General features: G+C 26.2%; 1 protein-coding gene across 1 annotated transcript in view; it reads left to right on the top strand.

The window, feature by feature from the left end:
* LOC133546873 (solute carrier organic anion transporter family member 3A1-like) overlaps positions 1 to 16,388 on the top strand; it is a 77,297-nt gene that overhangs the window by 4,912 nt on the left and 55,997 nt on the right. The window contains exon 2 of the mRNA XM_061892727.1: positions 15,356 to 15,815. Within this exon, the coding sequence (XP_061748711.1) occupies positions 15,356 to 15,815 (460 nt within the window). The remainder of the gene's footprint in view (positions 1 to 15,355; positions 15,816 to 16,388) is intronic.

Genomic DNA, 16,388 nt, shown 5'->3' with positions numbered 1-16,388 from the left:
TGTTGCACTCAATTTTTCCCCACACATTTTCTTATACATGTACATTGATTTTAACTCACTGAATTTTAAAACTCATGTTTTTCTTTTTTACCATTTTTTTTACACAAAAATTGTATACACTGATTTTTTTCACACTGAATTTTAAAACTTAAAAATATATATATTGAATTTCTACACAATTGATACAGCACTATTTTTTACACACTGAGTTTTAAAACACAATTTTTTTGTCTACACTACATTTTTTTAATTGAATTTCTACACAATTTTTTTATGCAGCAAATTTTGCTACACTTTTTTTTTTACTGAATTTTCCTACAATAAATTTTCTTCTTCACCATTGAATTTCTACACAATGAATTGTTGTGCACCAAAATTTGTTGCACTCCAATTTTTTCCCCACACATTTTCTTATACATGTACATTGATTTTAACTCACTGAATTTTAAAACTCATGTTTTTCTTTTTTACATTTTTTTTTTTACACAAAAATTGTACACACTGATTTTTTCACACTGAATTTTAACACTTAAAAATATATATATTGAATTTCTACACAATTGATACCGCACTATTTTTTACACACTGAATTTTAAAACACTATTTTTTTGTCTGCACTACATTTTTTAAATTGAATTTCTACACAATTTTTTTATGCAGCAAATTTTGCTACACTTTTTTTTTTTACTGAATTTTCCTACAATAAATTTTCTTCTTCACCATTGAATTTCTACCCAATGAATTGTTTTGCACTAAAATTTGTTGCACTCCAATTTTTCCCCAAACATTTTCTTATACATGTACATTGATTTTAACTCACTGAATTTTAAAACTCATGTTTTTCTTTTTTACTTTTTTTTTTTACACAAAAATTGTATACACTGATTTTTTTCACACTGAATTTTAAAACTTAAAAATAAATACATTGAATTTCTACACAATACCGCACAATTTTTTACACACTGAATTTTAAAACACAATTTTTTGTCTGCATTACATTTTTTAAATTGAATTTCTTCACAATTTTTTTATGCAACAAATTTTGCTACACTTTTTTTTTTTTTTACTGAATTTTCCTACAGTAAATTTTCTTCTTCACCATTGAATTTCTACACAATGAATTGTTGTGCACCAAAATTTGTTGCACTCAATTTTTCCCCCACACATTTTCTTATACATGTACATTGATTTTAACTCACTGAATTTTAAAACTCATGTTTTTCTTTTTTACATTTTTTTTTACACAAAAATTGTATACACTGATTTTTTTCACACTGAATTTTAAAACTTAAAAATATATATATTGAATTTCTACACAATTGATACAGCACTATTTTTTACACACTGAGTTTTAAAACACAATTTTTTTGTCTACACTACATTTTTTTAATTGAATTTCTACACAATTTTTTTATGCAGCAAATTTTGCTACACTTTTTTTTTTACTGAATTTTCCTACAATAAATTTTCTTCTTCACCATTGAATTTCTACACAATGAATTGTTGTGCACCAAAATTTGTTGCACTCCAATTTTTTCCCCACACATTTTCTTATACATGTACATTGATTTTAACTCACTGAATTTTAAAACTCATGTTTTTCTTTTTTACATTTTTTTTTTACACAAAAATTGTACACACTTATTTTTTCACACTGAATTTTAACACTTAAAAATATATATATTGAATTTCTACACAATTGATACCGCACTATTTTTTACACACTGAATTTTAAAACACTATTTTTTTGTCTGCACTACATTTTTTAAATTGAATTTCTACACAATTTTTTTATGCAGCAAATTTTGCTACACTTTTTTTTTTTACTGAATTTTCCTACAATAAATTTTCTTCTTCACCATTGAATTTCTACCCAATGAATTGTTGTGCACTAAAATTTGTTGCACTCAAATTTTTCCCCACACATTTTCTTATACATGTACATTGATTTTAACTCACTGAATTTTAAAACTCATGTTTTTCTTTTTTACATTTTTTTTTTACACAAAAATTGTACACACTGATTTTTTCACACTGAATTTTAACACTTAAAAATATATATATTGAATTTCTACACAATTGATACCGCACTATTTTTTACACACTGAATTTTAAAACACTATTTTTTTGTCTGCACTACATTTTTTAAATTGAATTTCTACACAATTTTTTTATGCAGCAAATTTTGCTACACTTTTTTTTTTTACTGAATTTTCCTACAATAAATTTTCTTCTTCACCATTGAATTTCTACCCAATGAATTGTTGTGCACCAAAATTTGTTGCACTCAATTTTTTCCCACACATTTTCTTATACATGTACATTGATTTTAACTCACTGAATTTTAAAACTCATGTTTTTCTTTTTTACATTTTTTTTTTTACACAAAAATTGTATACACTGATTTTTTTCACACTGAATTTTAAAACTTAAAAATATATCAATTGAATTTCTACACAATACCGCACAATTTTTTACACACTGAATTTTAAAACACTATTTTTTGTCTGCATTACATTTTTTAAATTGAATTTCTTCACAATTTTTTTATGCAGCAAATTTTGCTACACATTTTTTTTTTTTACTGAATTTTCCTACAGTAAATTTTCTTCTTCACCATTGAATTTCTACACAATGAATTGTTGTGCACCAAAATTCGTTGCACTCCAATTTTCCCCCCACACATTTTCTTATACATGTACATTGATTTTAACTCACTGAATTTTAAAACTCATGTTTTTCTTTTTTACATTTTTTTTTACACAAAAAATGTATACACTGATTTTTTTCACACTGAATTTTAAAACTTAAAAATATATATATTGAATTTCTACACAATTGATACCGCACTATTTTTTACACACTGAGTTTTAAAACACAATTTTTTTGTCTACACTACATTTTTTTAATTGAATTTCTACACAATTTTTTTATGCAGCAAATTTTGCTACACTTTTTTTTTACTGAATTTTCCTACAATAAATTTTCTTCTTCACCATTGAATTTCTACACAATGAATTGTTGTGCACCAAAATTTGTTGCACTCCAATTTTTTCCCCACACATTTTCTTATACATGTACATTGATTTTAACTCACTGAATTTTAAAATTCATGTTTTTCTTTTTTAAATTTTTTTTTTTTACACAAAAATTGTACACACCGATTTTTTCACACTGAATTTTAACACTTAAAAATATATATATTGAATTTCTACACAATTGATACCGCACTATTTTTTACACACTGAATTTTAAAACACTATTTTTTTGTCTGCACTACATTTTTTAAATTGAATTTCTACACAATTTTTTTATGCAGCAAATTTTGCTACACCTTTTTTTTTTACTGAATTTTCCTACAATAAATTTTCTTCTTCACCATTGAATTTCTACCATATGAATTGTTGTGCACTAAAATTTGTTGCACTCAAATTTTTCCCCACACATTTTCTTATACATGTACATTGATTTTAACTCACTGAATTTTAAAACTTAAAAATATATAAATTGAATGTCTACACAATACCGCACAATTTTTTACACACTGAATTTTAAAACACCATTTTTTGTCTGCATTACATTTTTTAAATTGAATTTCTTCACAATTTTTTTATGCAACAAATTTTGCTACACATTTTTTTTTTTTACTGAATTTTCCTACAGTAAATTTTCTTCTTCACCATTGAATTTCTACACAATGAATTGTTACGCACCAAAATTTGTTGCACTCAATTTTTTCCCACACATTTTCTTATACATGTACATTGATTTTAACTCACTGAATTTTAAAACTCATGTTTTTCTTTTTTACATTTTTTTTACACAAAAATTGTATACACTGTTTTTTTTCACACTGAATTTTAAAACTTAAAAATATATATATTGAATTTCTACACAATACCGCACAATTTTTTACACACTGAATTTTAAAACACAATTTTTTGTCTGCACTACATTTTTTAAATTGAATTTCTTCACAATTTTTTTATGCAGCAAATTTTGTTACACATTTTTTTTTTTTACTGAATTTTCCTACAGTAAATTTTCTTCTTCACCATTGAATTTCTACCCAATGAATTGTTACGCACCAAAATTTGTTGCACTCAATTTTTCCCCACACATTTTCTTATACATGTACATTGATTTTAACTCACTGAATTTTAAAACTCATGTTTTTCTTTTTTACTTTTTTTTTTTACACAAAAATTGTATACACTGATTTTTTTCACACTGAATTTTAAAACTTAAATATATATAAATTGAATTTCTACACAATACCGCACAATTTTTTACACACTGAATTTTAAAACACTATTTTTTGTCCGCACTACATTTTTTTAATTGAATTTCTTCACAATTTTTTTATGCAGCAAATTTTGCTATACATTTTTTTTTTTTTACTGAATTTTCCTAAATAAATTTTCTTCTTCACCATTGAATTTCTACCCAATTAATTGTTGTGCACCAAAATTTGTTGCACTCAATTTTTCCCACACATTTTCTTATACATGTACATTGATTTTAACTCACTGAATTTTAAAACTCATGTTTTTCTTTTTTACATTTTTTTTTTTACACAAAAATTGTATACACTGATTTTTTTCCCACTGAATTTTAAAACTTAAAAATAAATACATTGAATTTCTACACAATACCGCACAATTTTTTACACACTGAATTTTAAAACACTATTTTTTGTCTGCATTACATTTTTTAAATTGAATTTCTTCACAATTTTTTTTATGCAGCAAATTTTGCCTCACATTTTTTTTTTTACTGAATTTTCCTACAATAAATTTTCTTCTTCACCATTGAATTTCTACACAATGAATTGTTACGCACCAAAATTTGTTGCACTCAATTTTTTCCCACACATTTTCTTATACATGTACACTGATTTTAACTCACTGAATTTTAAAACTCATGTTTTTCTTTTTTACCATTTTTTTTACACAAAAATTGTATACACCGATTTTTTTCACACTGAATTTTAAAACTTAAAAATATATATATTGAATTTCTACACAATTGATACAGCACTATTTTTTACACACTGAGTTTTAAAACACAATTTTTTTGTCTACACTACATTTTTTTAATTGAATTTCTACACAATTTTTTTATGCAGCAAATTTTGCTACACTTTTTTTTTTACTGAATTTTCCTACGATAAATTTTCTTCTTCACCATTGAATTTCTACACAATGAATTGTTGTGTACTAAAATTTGTTGCACTCAAATTTTTCCCCACACATTTTCTTATACATGTACATTGATTTTAACTCACTGAATTTTAAAACTTAAAAATATATAAATTGAATTTCTACACAATACCGCACAATTTTTTACACACTGAATTTTAAAACACAATTTTTTGTCTGCATTACATTTTTTAAATTGAATTTCTTCACAATTTTTTTATGCAACAAATTTTGTTACACATTTTTTTTTTTTACTGAATTTTCCTACAGTAAATTTTTTCTTCACCATTGAATTTCTACACAATGAATTGTTGTGCACCAAAATTTGTTGCACTCCAATTTTCCCCCCACACATTTTCTTATACATGTACACTGATTTTAACTCACTGAATTTTAAAACTCATGTTTTTCTTTTTTACATTTTTTTTTACACAAAAAATCTATACACTGATTTTTTTCACACTGAATTTTAAAACTTAAAAATATATATATTGAATTTCTACACAATTGATACCGCACTATTTTTTACACACTGAGTTTTAAAACACTATTTTTTTGTCTGCACTACATTTTTTCAATTGAATTTCTTCACAATTTTTTTTATGCAGCAATGTTTGCTATACATTTTTTTTTTTTTACTGAATTTTCCTACAATAAATTTTTTTCTTCACCATTGAATTTCTACCCAATGAATTGTTGTGCACCAAAATTTGTTGCACTCAATTTTTTCCCCAAACATTTTCTTATACATGTACATTGATTTTAACTCACTGAATTTTAAAACTCATGTTTTTCTTTTTTACATTTTTTTTTTACACAAAAATTGTATACACTGATTTTTTTCACACTGAATTTTAAAACTTAAAAATATATAAATTGAATTTCTACACAATACCGCACAATTTTTTACACACTGAATTTTAAAACACTATTTTTTGTCTGCATTACATTTTTTAAATTGAATTTCTTCACAATTTTTTTATGCAGCAAATTTTGCTACACATTTTTTTTTTTTACTGAATTTTCCTACAGTAAATTTTCTTCTTCACCATTGAATTTCTACACAATGAATTGTTGTGCACCAAAATTTGTTGCACTCAATTTTTCCCACACATTTTCTTATACATGTACATTGATTTTAACTCACTGAATTTTAAAACTCATGTTTTTCTTTTTTACATTTTTTTTACACAAAAATTGTATACACTGATTTTTTTCACAATGAATTTTAAAACTTAAAAATATATAAATTGAATTTCTACACAATACCGCACAATTTTTACACACTGAATTTTAAAACACTATTTTTTGTCTGCATTACATTTTTTAAATTGAATTTCTTCACAATTTTTTTATGCAGCAAATTTTGCTACACATTTTTTTTTTTTACTGAATTTTCCTACAGTAAATTTTCTTCTTCACCATTGAATTTCTACACAATGAATTGTTGTGCACCAAAATTTGTTGCACTCAATTTTTCCCACACATTTTCTTATACATGTACATTGATTTTAACTCACTGAATTTTAAAACTCATGTTTTTCTTTTTTACATTTTTTTTACACAAAAATTGTATACACTGATTTTTTTCACAATGAATTTTAAAACTTAAAAATATATAAATTGAATTTCTACACAATACCGCACAATTTTTACACACTGAATTTTAAAACACTATTTTTTGTCCGCACTACATTTTTTTAATTGAATTTCTTCACAATTTTTTTATGCAGCAAATTTTGCTACACTTTTTTTTTTACTGAATTTTCCTACAATAAATTTTCTTCTTCACCATTGAATTTCTACACAATGAATTGTTGTGCACCAAAATTTGTTGCACTCAATTTTTTCCCACACATTTTCTTATACATGTACATTGATTTTAACTCACTGAATTTTAAAACTCATGTTTTTCTTTTTTACATTTTTTTTTTCACACAAAAATTGTATACACTGATTTTTTTCCCACTGAATTTTAAAACTTAAAAATAAATACATTGAATTTCTACACAATACCGCACAATTTTTTACACACTGAATTTTAAAACACTATTTTTTGTCTGCATTACATTTTTTAAATTGAATTTTTTCACAATTTTTTTATGCAGCAAATTTTGCTACACTTTTTTTTTTACTGAATTTTCCTACAATAAATTTTTTTCTTCACCATTGAATTTCTACCCAATGAATTGTTGTGCACCAAAATTTGTTGCGCTCAATTTTTTCCCCAAACATTTTCTTATACATGTACATTGATTTTAACTCACTGAATTTTAAAACTCATGTTTTTCTTTTTTACATTTTTTTTTTACACAAAAATTGTATACACTGATTTTTTTCCCACTGAATTTTAAAACTTAAAAATAAATACATTGAATTTCTACACAATACCGCACAATTTTTTACACACTGAATTTTAAAACACTATTTTTTGTCTGCATTACATTTTTTAAATTGAATTTCTTCACAATTTTTTTATGCAGCAAATTTTGCTACACATTTTTTTTTTTTTACTGAATTTTCCTACAGTAAATTTTCTTCTTCACCGTTGAATTTCTACACAATGAATTGTTGTGCACCAAAATTTGTTGCACTCCAATTTTTCCCCACACATTTTCTTATACATGTACATTGACTTTAACTCACTGAATTTTAAAACTTAAAAATATATAAATTGAATGTCTACACAATACCGCACAATTTTTTACACACTGAATTTTAAAACACAATTTTTTGTCTGCATTACATTTTTTAAATTGAATTTCTTCACAATTTTTTTATGCAACAAATTTTGCTACACTTTTTTTTTTTACTGAATTTTCCTACAGTAAATTTTCTTCTTCACCATTGAATTTCTACACAATGAATTGTTGTGCACCAAAATTCGTTGCACTCCAATTTTCCCCCCACACATTTTCTTATACATGTACATTGATTTTAACTCACTGAATTTTAAAACTCATGTTTTTCTTTTTTACATTTTTTTTTACACAAAAAATGTATACACTGATTTTTTTCACACTGAATTTTAAAACTTAAAAATATATATATTGAATTTCTACACAATTGATACCGCACTATTTTTTACACACTGAGTTTTAAAACACAATTTTTTTGTCTACACTACATTTTTTTAATTGAATTTCTACACAATTTTTTTATGCAGCAAATTTTGCTACACTTTTTTTTTACTGAATTTTCCTACAATAAATTTTCTTCTTCACCATTGAATTTCTACACAATGAATTGTTGTGCACCAAAATTTGTTGCACTCCAATTTTTTCCCCACACATTTTCTTATACATGTACATTGATTTTAACTCACTGAATTTTAAAATTCATGTTTTTCTTTTTTAAATTTTTTTTTTTACACAAAAATTGTACACACCGATTTTTTCACACTGAATTTTAACACTTAAAAATATATATATTGAATTTCTACACAATTGATACCGCACTATTTTTTACACACTGAATTTTAAAACACTATTTTTTTGTCTGCACTACATTTTTTAAATTGAATTTCTACACAATTTTTTTATGCAGCAAATTTTGCTACACCTTTTTTTTTTACTGAATTTTCCTACAATAAATTTTCTTCTTCACCATTGAATTTCTACCATATGAATTGTTGTGCACTAAAATTTGTTGCACTCAAATTTTTCCCCACACATTTTCTTATACATGTACATTGATTTTAACTCACTGAATTTTAAAACTTAAAAATATATAAATTGAATGTCTACACAATACCGCACAATTTTTTACACACTGAATTTTAAAACACCATTTTTTGTCTGCATTACATTTTTTAAATTGAATTTCTTCACAATTTTTTTATGCAACAAATTTTGCTACACATTTTTTTTTTTTACTGAATTTTCCTACAGTAAATTTTCTTCTTCACCATTGAATTTCTACACAATGAATTGTTACGCACCAAAATTTGTTGCACTCAATTTTTTCCCACACATTTTCTTATACATGTACATTGATTTTAACTCACTGAATTTTAAAACTCATGTTTTTCTTTTTTACATTTTTTTTACACAAAAATTGTATACACTGTTTTTTTTCACACTGAATTTTAAAACTTAAAAATATATATATTGAATTTCTACACAATACTGCACAATTTTTTACACACTGAATTTTAAAACACAATTTTTTGTCTGCACTACATTTTTTAAATTGAATTTCTTCACAATTTTTTTATGCAGCAAATTTTGTTACACATTTTTTTTTTTTACTGAATTTTCCTACAGTAAATTTTCTTCTTCACCATTGAATTTCTACCCAATGAATTGTTACGCACCAAAATTTGTTGCACTCAATTTTTCCCCACACATTTTCTTATACATGTACATTGATTTTAACTCACTGAATTTTAAAACTCATGTTTTTCTTTTTTACATTTTTTTTTACACAAAAATTGTATACACTGATTTTTTTCACACTGAATTTTAAAACTTAAAAATATATATATTGAATTTCTACACAATACCGCACAATTTTTTACACACTGAATTTTAAAACACAATTTTTTGTCTGCACTACATTTTTTAAATTGAATTTCTTCACAATTTTTTTATGCAGCAAATTTTGCTATACATTTTTTTTTTTTTTTACTGAATTTTCCTTCAATAAATTTTTTTCTTCACCATTGAATTTCTACCCAATGAATTGTTGTGCACCAAAATTTGTTGCACTCAATTTTTTCCCACACATTTTCTTATACATGTACATTGATTTTAACTCACTGAATTTTAAAACTCATGTTTTTCTTTTTTACATTTTTTTTTTTACACAAAAATTGTATACACTGATTTTTTTCCCACTGAATTTTAAAACTTAAAAATAAATACATTGAATTTCTACACAATACCGCACAATTTTTTACACACTGAATTTTAAAACACTATTTTTTGTCTGCATTACATTTTTTAAATTGAATTTCTTCACAATTTTTTTATGCAGCAAATTTTGCTACACTTTTTTTTTTACTGAATTTTCCTACAATAAATTTTCTTCTTCACCATTGAATTTCTACCCAATGAATTGTTGTGCACCAAAATTTGTTGCACTCAATTTTTTCCCACACATTTTCTTATACATGTACATTGATTTTAACTCACTGAATTTTAAAACTCATGTTTTTCTTTTTTACTTTTTTTTTTTACACAAAAATTGTATACACTGATTTTTTTCACACTGAATTTTAAAACTTAAATATATATAAATTGAATTTCTACACAATACCGCACAATTTTTTACACACTGAATTTTAAAACACTATTTTTTGTCCGCACTACATTTTTTTAATTGAATTTCTTCACAATTTTTTTATGCAGCAAATTTTGCTATACATTTTTTTTTTTTTACTGAATTTTCCTAAATAAATTTTCTTCTTCACCATTGAATTTCTACCCAATTAATTGTTGTGCACCAAAATTTGTTGCACTCAATTTTTCCCACACATTTTCTTATACATGTACATTGATTTTAACTCACTGAATTTTAAAACTCATGTTTTTCTTTTTTACATTTTTTTTTTTACACAAAAATTGTATACACTGATTTTTTTCCCACTGAATTTTAAAACTTAAAAATAAATACATTGAATTTCTACACAATACCGCACAATTTTTTACACACTGAATTTTAAAACACTATTTTTTGTCTGCATTACATTTTTTAAATTGAATTTCTTCACAATTTTTTTTATGCAGCAAATTTTGCCTCACATTTTTTTTTTTACTGAATTTTCCTACAATAAATTTTCTTCTTCACCATTGAATTTCTACACAATGAATTGTTACGCACCAAAATTTGTTGCACTCAATTTTTTCCCACACATTTTCTTATACATGTACACTGATTTTAACTCACTGAATTTTAAAACTCATGTTTTTCTTTTTTACCATTTTTTTTACACAAAAATTGTATACACCGATTTTTTTCACACTGAATTTTAAAACTTAAAAATATATATATTGAATTTCTACACAATTGATACAGCACTATTTTTTACACACTGAGTTTTAAAACACAATTTTTTTGTCTACACTACATTTTTTTAATTGAATTTCTACACAATTTTTTTATGCAGCAAATTTTGCTACACTTTTTTTTTTACTGAATTTTCCTACGATAAATTTTCTTCTTCACCATTGAATTTCTACACAATGAATTGTTGTGTACTAAAATTTGTTGCACTCAAATTTTTCCCCACACATTTTCTTATACATGTACATTGATTTTAACTCACTGAATTTTAAAACTTAAAAATATATAAATTGAATTTCTACACAATACCGCACAATTTTTTACACACTGAATTTTAAAACACAATTTTTTGTCTGCATTACATTTTTTAAATTGAATTTCTTCACAATTTTTTTATGCAACAAATTTTGTTACACATTTTTTTTTTTTACTGAATTTTCCTACAGTAAATTTTTTCTTCACCATTGAATTTCTACACAATGAATTGTTGTGCACCAAAATTTGTTGCACTCCAATTTTCCCCCCACACATTTTCTTATACATGTACACTGATTTTAACTCACTGAATTTTAAAACTCATGTTTTTCTTTTTTACATTTTTTTTTACACAAAAAATCTATACACTGATTTTTTTCACACTGAATTTTAAAACTTAAAAATATATATATTGAATTTCTACACAATTGATACCGCACTATTTTTTACACACTGAGTTTTAAAACACTATTTTTTTGTCTGCACTACATTTTTTCAATTGAATTTCTTCACAATTTTTTTTATGCAGCAATGTTTGCTATACATTTTTTTTTTTTTACTGAATTTTCCTACAATAAATTTTTTTCTTCACCATTGAATTTCTACCCAATGAATTGTTGTGCACCAAAATTTGTTGCACTCAATTTTTTCCCCAAACATTTTCTTATACATGTACATTGATTTTAACTCACTGAATTTTAAAACTCATGTTTTTCTTTTTTACATTTTTTTTTTACACAAAAATTGTATACACTGATTTTTTTCACACTGAATTTTAAAACTTAAAAATATATAAATTGAATTTCTACACAATACCGCACAATTTTTTACACACTGAATTTTAAAACACTATTTTTTGTCTGCATTACATTTTTTAAATTGAATTTCTTCACAATTTTTTTATGCAGCAAATTTTGCTACACATTTTTTTTTTTTACTGAATTTTCCTACAGTAAATTTTCTTCTTCACCATTGAATTTCTACACAATGAATTGTTGTGCACCAAAATTTGTTGCACTCAATTTTTCCCACACATTTTCTTATACATGTACATTGATTTTAACTCACTGAATTTTAAAACTCATGTTTTTCTTTTTTACATTTTTTTTACACAAAAATTGTATACACTGATTTTTTTCACAATGAATTTTAAAACTTAAAAATATATAAATTGAATTTCTACACAATACCGCACAATTTTTACACACTGAATTTTAAAACACTATTTTTTGTCTGCATTACATTTTTTAAATTGAATTTCTTCACAATTTTTTTATGCAGCAAATTTTGCTACACATTTTTTTTTTTTACTGAATTTTCCTACAGTAAATTTTCTTCTTCACCATTGAATTTCTACACAATGAATTGTTGTGCACCAAAATTTGTTGCACTCAATTTTTCCCACACATTTTCTTATACATGTACATTGATTTTAACTCACTGAATTTTAAAACTCATGTTTTTCTTTTTTACATTTTTTTTACACAAAAATTGTATACACTGATTTTTTTCACAATGAATTTTAAAACTTAAAAATATATAAATTGAATTTCTACACAATACCGCACAATTTTTACACACTGAATTTTAAAACACTATTTTTTGTCCGCACTACATTTTTTTAATTGAATTTCTTCACAATTTTTTTATGCAGCAAATTTTGCTACACTTTTTTTTTTACTGAATTTTCCTACAATAAATTTTCTTCTTCACCATTGAATTTCTACACAATGAATTGTTGTGCACCAAAATTTGTTGCACTCAATTTTTTCCCACACATTTTCTTATACATGTACATTGATTTTAACTCACTGAATTTTAAAACTCATGTTTTTCTTTTTTACATTTTTTTTTTCACACAAAAATTGTATACACTGATTTTTTTCCCACTGAATTTTAAAACTTAAAAATAAATACATTGAATTTCTACACAATACCGCACAATTTTTTACACACTGAATTTTAAAACACTATTTTTTGTCTGCATTACATTTTTTAAATTGAATTTTTTCACAATTTTTTTATGCAGCAAATTTTGCTACACTTTTTTTTTTACTGAATTTTCCTACAATAAATTTTTTTCTTCACCATTGAATTTCTACCCAATGAATTGTTGTGCACCAAAATTTGTTGCGCTCAATTTTTTCCCCAAACATTTTCTTATACATGTACATTGATTTTAACTCACTGAATTTTAAAACTCATGTTTTTCTTTTTTACATTTTTTTTTTACACAAAAATTGTATACACTGATTTTTTTCCCACTGAATTTTAAAACTTAAAAATAAATACATTGAATTTCTACACAATACCGCACAATTTTTTACACACTGAATTTTAAAACACTATTTTTTGTCTGCATTACATTTTTTAAATTGAATTTCTTCACAATTTTTTTATGCAGCAAATTTTGCTACACATTTTTTTTTTTTTACTGAATTTTCCTACAGTAAATTTTCTTCTTCACCGTTGAATTTCTACACAATGAATTGTTGTGCACCAAAATTTGTTGCACTCCAATTTTTCCCCACACATTTTCTTATACATGTACATTGACTTTAACTCACTGAATTTTAAAACTTAAAAATATATAAATTGAATTTCTACACAATACCGCACAATTTTTTACACACTGAATTTTAAAACACAATTTTTTGTCTGCATTACATTTTTTAAATTGAATTTCTTCACAATTTTTTTATGCAACAAATTTTGCTACACTTTTTTTTTTTACTGAATTTTCCTACAGTAAATTTTCTTCTTCACCATTGAATTTCTACACAATGAATTGTTGTGCACCAAAATTTGTTGCACTCAATTTTTTCCCCACACATTTTCTTATTCTTGTACATTGATTTTAACTCACTGAATTTTAAAACTCATGTTTTTCTTTTTTACATTTTTTTTTACACAAAAATTGTATACACTGATTTTTTTCACACTGAATTTTAAAACTTAAAAATATATATATTGAATTTCTACACAATACCGCACAATTTTTTACACACTGAATTTTAAAACACAATTTTTTGTCTGCACTAAATTTTTTAAATTGAATTTCTTCACAATTTTTTTATGCAGCAAAGTTTGCTACACATTTTTTTTTTTTACTGAATTTTCCTACAGTAAATTTTCTTCTTCACCATTGAATTTCTACACAATGAATTGTTGTGCACCAAAATTCGTTGCACTCCAATTTTTTCCCCACACATTTTCTTATACATGTACATTGATTTTAACTCACTGAATTTTAAAACTCATGTTTTTCTTTTTTACATTTTTTTTACACAAAAATTGTATACACTGATTTTTTTCACAATGAATTTTAAAACTTAAAAATATATCAATTGAATTTCTACACAATACCGCACAATTTTTTACACACTGAATTTTAAAACACTATTTTTTGTCTGCATTACATTTTTTAAATTGAATTTCTTCACAATTTTTTTATGCAGCAAATTTTGCTATACATTTTTTTTTTTTTACTGAATTTTCCTACAATAAATTTTCTTCTTCACCATTGAATTTCTACACAATGAATTGTTGTGCACCAAAATTTGTTGCACTCAAAGATTTTTTCCACACATTTTCTTTTACAGGTACACTGATTTTAACTCACTGAATTTTAAAACTCATGTTTTTCTTTTTTAAATTAGTTTTACACAAAAATGGTATACCCTGATTTCTACACACTGAATTTCAAAACAAAAAAATTTTTCGGCTCTGAATTTTTTTTATATAGAATTTTTACACAATTTTTATGCACCAAATTTTTATGCCCTGAATTGTGAACCACTATTTTGACTCGTTGGCCGTGACGCCGCGCCGAGTTTGAAGGTGTGCACTCCCGACTTTTCACGCTGCGTCCCTGGGCCTCTGTCCCCCGCCAGGTGAGCGTTCTGACCACGCTGGAGAGACGCTTCAACCTGCAGAGCGCCGACGTGGGCGTGATCGCCAGCAGCTTCGAGATCGGCAACCTGGCCCTCATCCTCTTCGTCAGCTACTTCGGCGCCAAGGCCCACCGGCCGCGCTTGATCGGCTGCGGCGGCATCGTCATGGCGCTGGGGGCGCTGCTCTCGGCGCTGCCTGAGTTCTTGACCCACCAGTACGAGTACGAGGCCGGGGACTCCTGGCACGCCGAGGACGGCCGGGACGTGTGCTCCAACAGCACCCGCTCCGACAACAAAGACTCGGCGTATAAATGCGGCGACCGCGCCAGCACCAACATGATGTACCTGCTGCTCATCGGCGCCCAGGTCCTGCTGGGCATCGGGGCCACGCCCGTCCAACCCCTGGGGGTCTCCTACATCGACGACCACGTCCACAGGAAGGACTCCTCCTTGTACATAGGTGAGACGTGTGTGTGTGTGTGTGTGTGTGTGCGTGTGTGTGTGTGTGTGTGTGTGTGTGTGTGCTTGATATTCCCCGTCAAAAAGATCAGATGTTGTATTTCATGCAAAATTGCCGCACACAGCAGGGAAGGGGGATTCATTTTGTAATGCAGTCTGCTGAAAATGATGGAAAGCGCCGCCCCGCATAGCAACTTACACTGCGGTCAAAGTCGGAAAAAGATGTTCAACACTCTACTGCCACCCGGCGGCCAAAGTGGATAGCGCAGCCCTGCAGTTGTTCACGTTTCATGTGTCAGACAAATATGAATCACGGGCGCTTCACTTTCTCCACATTTTGTTACGTTAGCGCCTTTTTTTCCCTAAATTAATTTCCATCCTCAAAATTCTACACACAATTCCCCATATTGACAAAGTGATTTTATTTTATTTTTTTTAATTCTCACAAATGTATTAAAAAATAAAAACAATACGAGCATTACTGTAAGTATTCACGACGCTTCACTTTCTCCACGTTTTGTTACGTTAGTGCCTTTTTTTCCTCTAAATGTATTTCTATCCTCAAAATTCTACA

The sequence above is a fragment of the Nerophis ophidion genome, linkage group LG02 (genome assembly GCF_033978795.1).
Source record: "Nerophis ophidion isolate RoL-2023_Sa linkage group LG02, RoL_Noph_v1.0, whole genome shotgun sequence".
Lineage (NCBI taxonomy): Eukaryota > Metazoa > Chordata > Actinopteri > Syngnathiformes > Syngnathidae > Nerophis > Nerophis ophidion.
The sequence above is the reverse complement of the archived record's forward strand: the minus strand, read 5'-3'. Positions and strand labels throughout refer to the sequence as shown.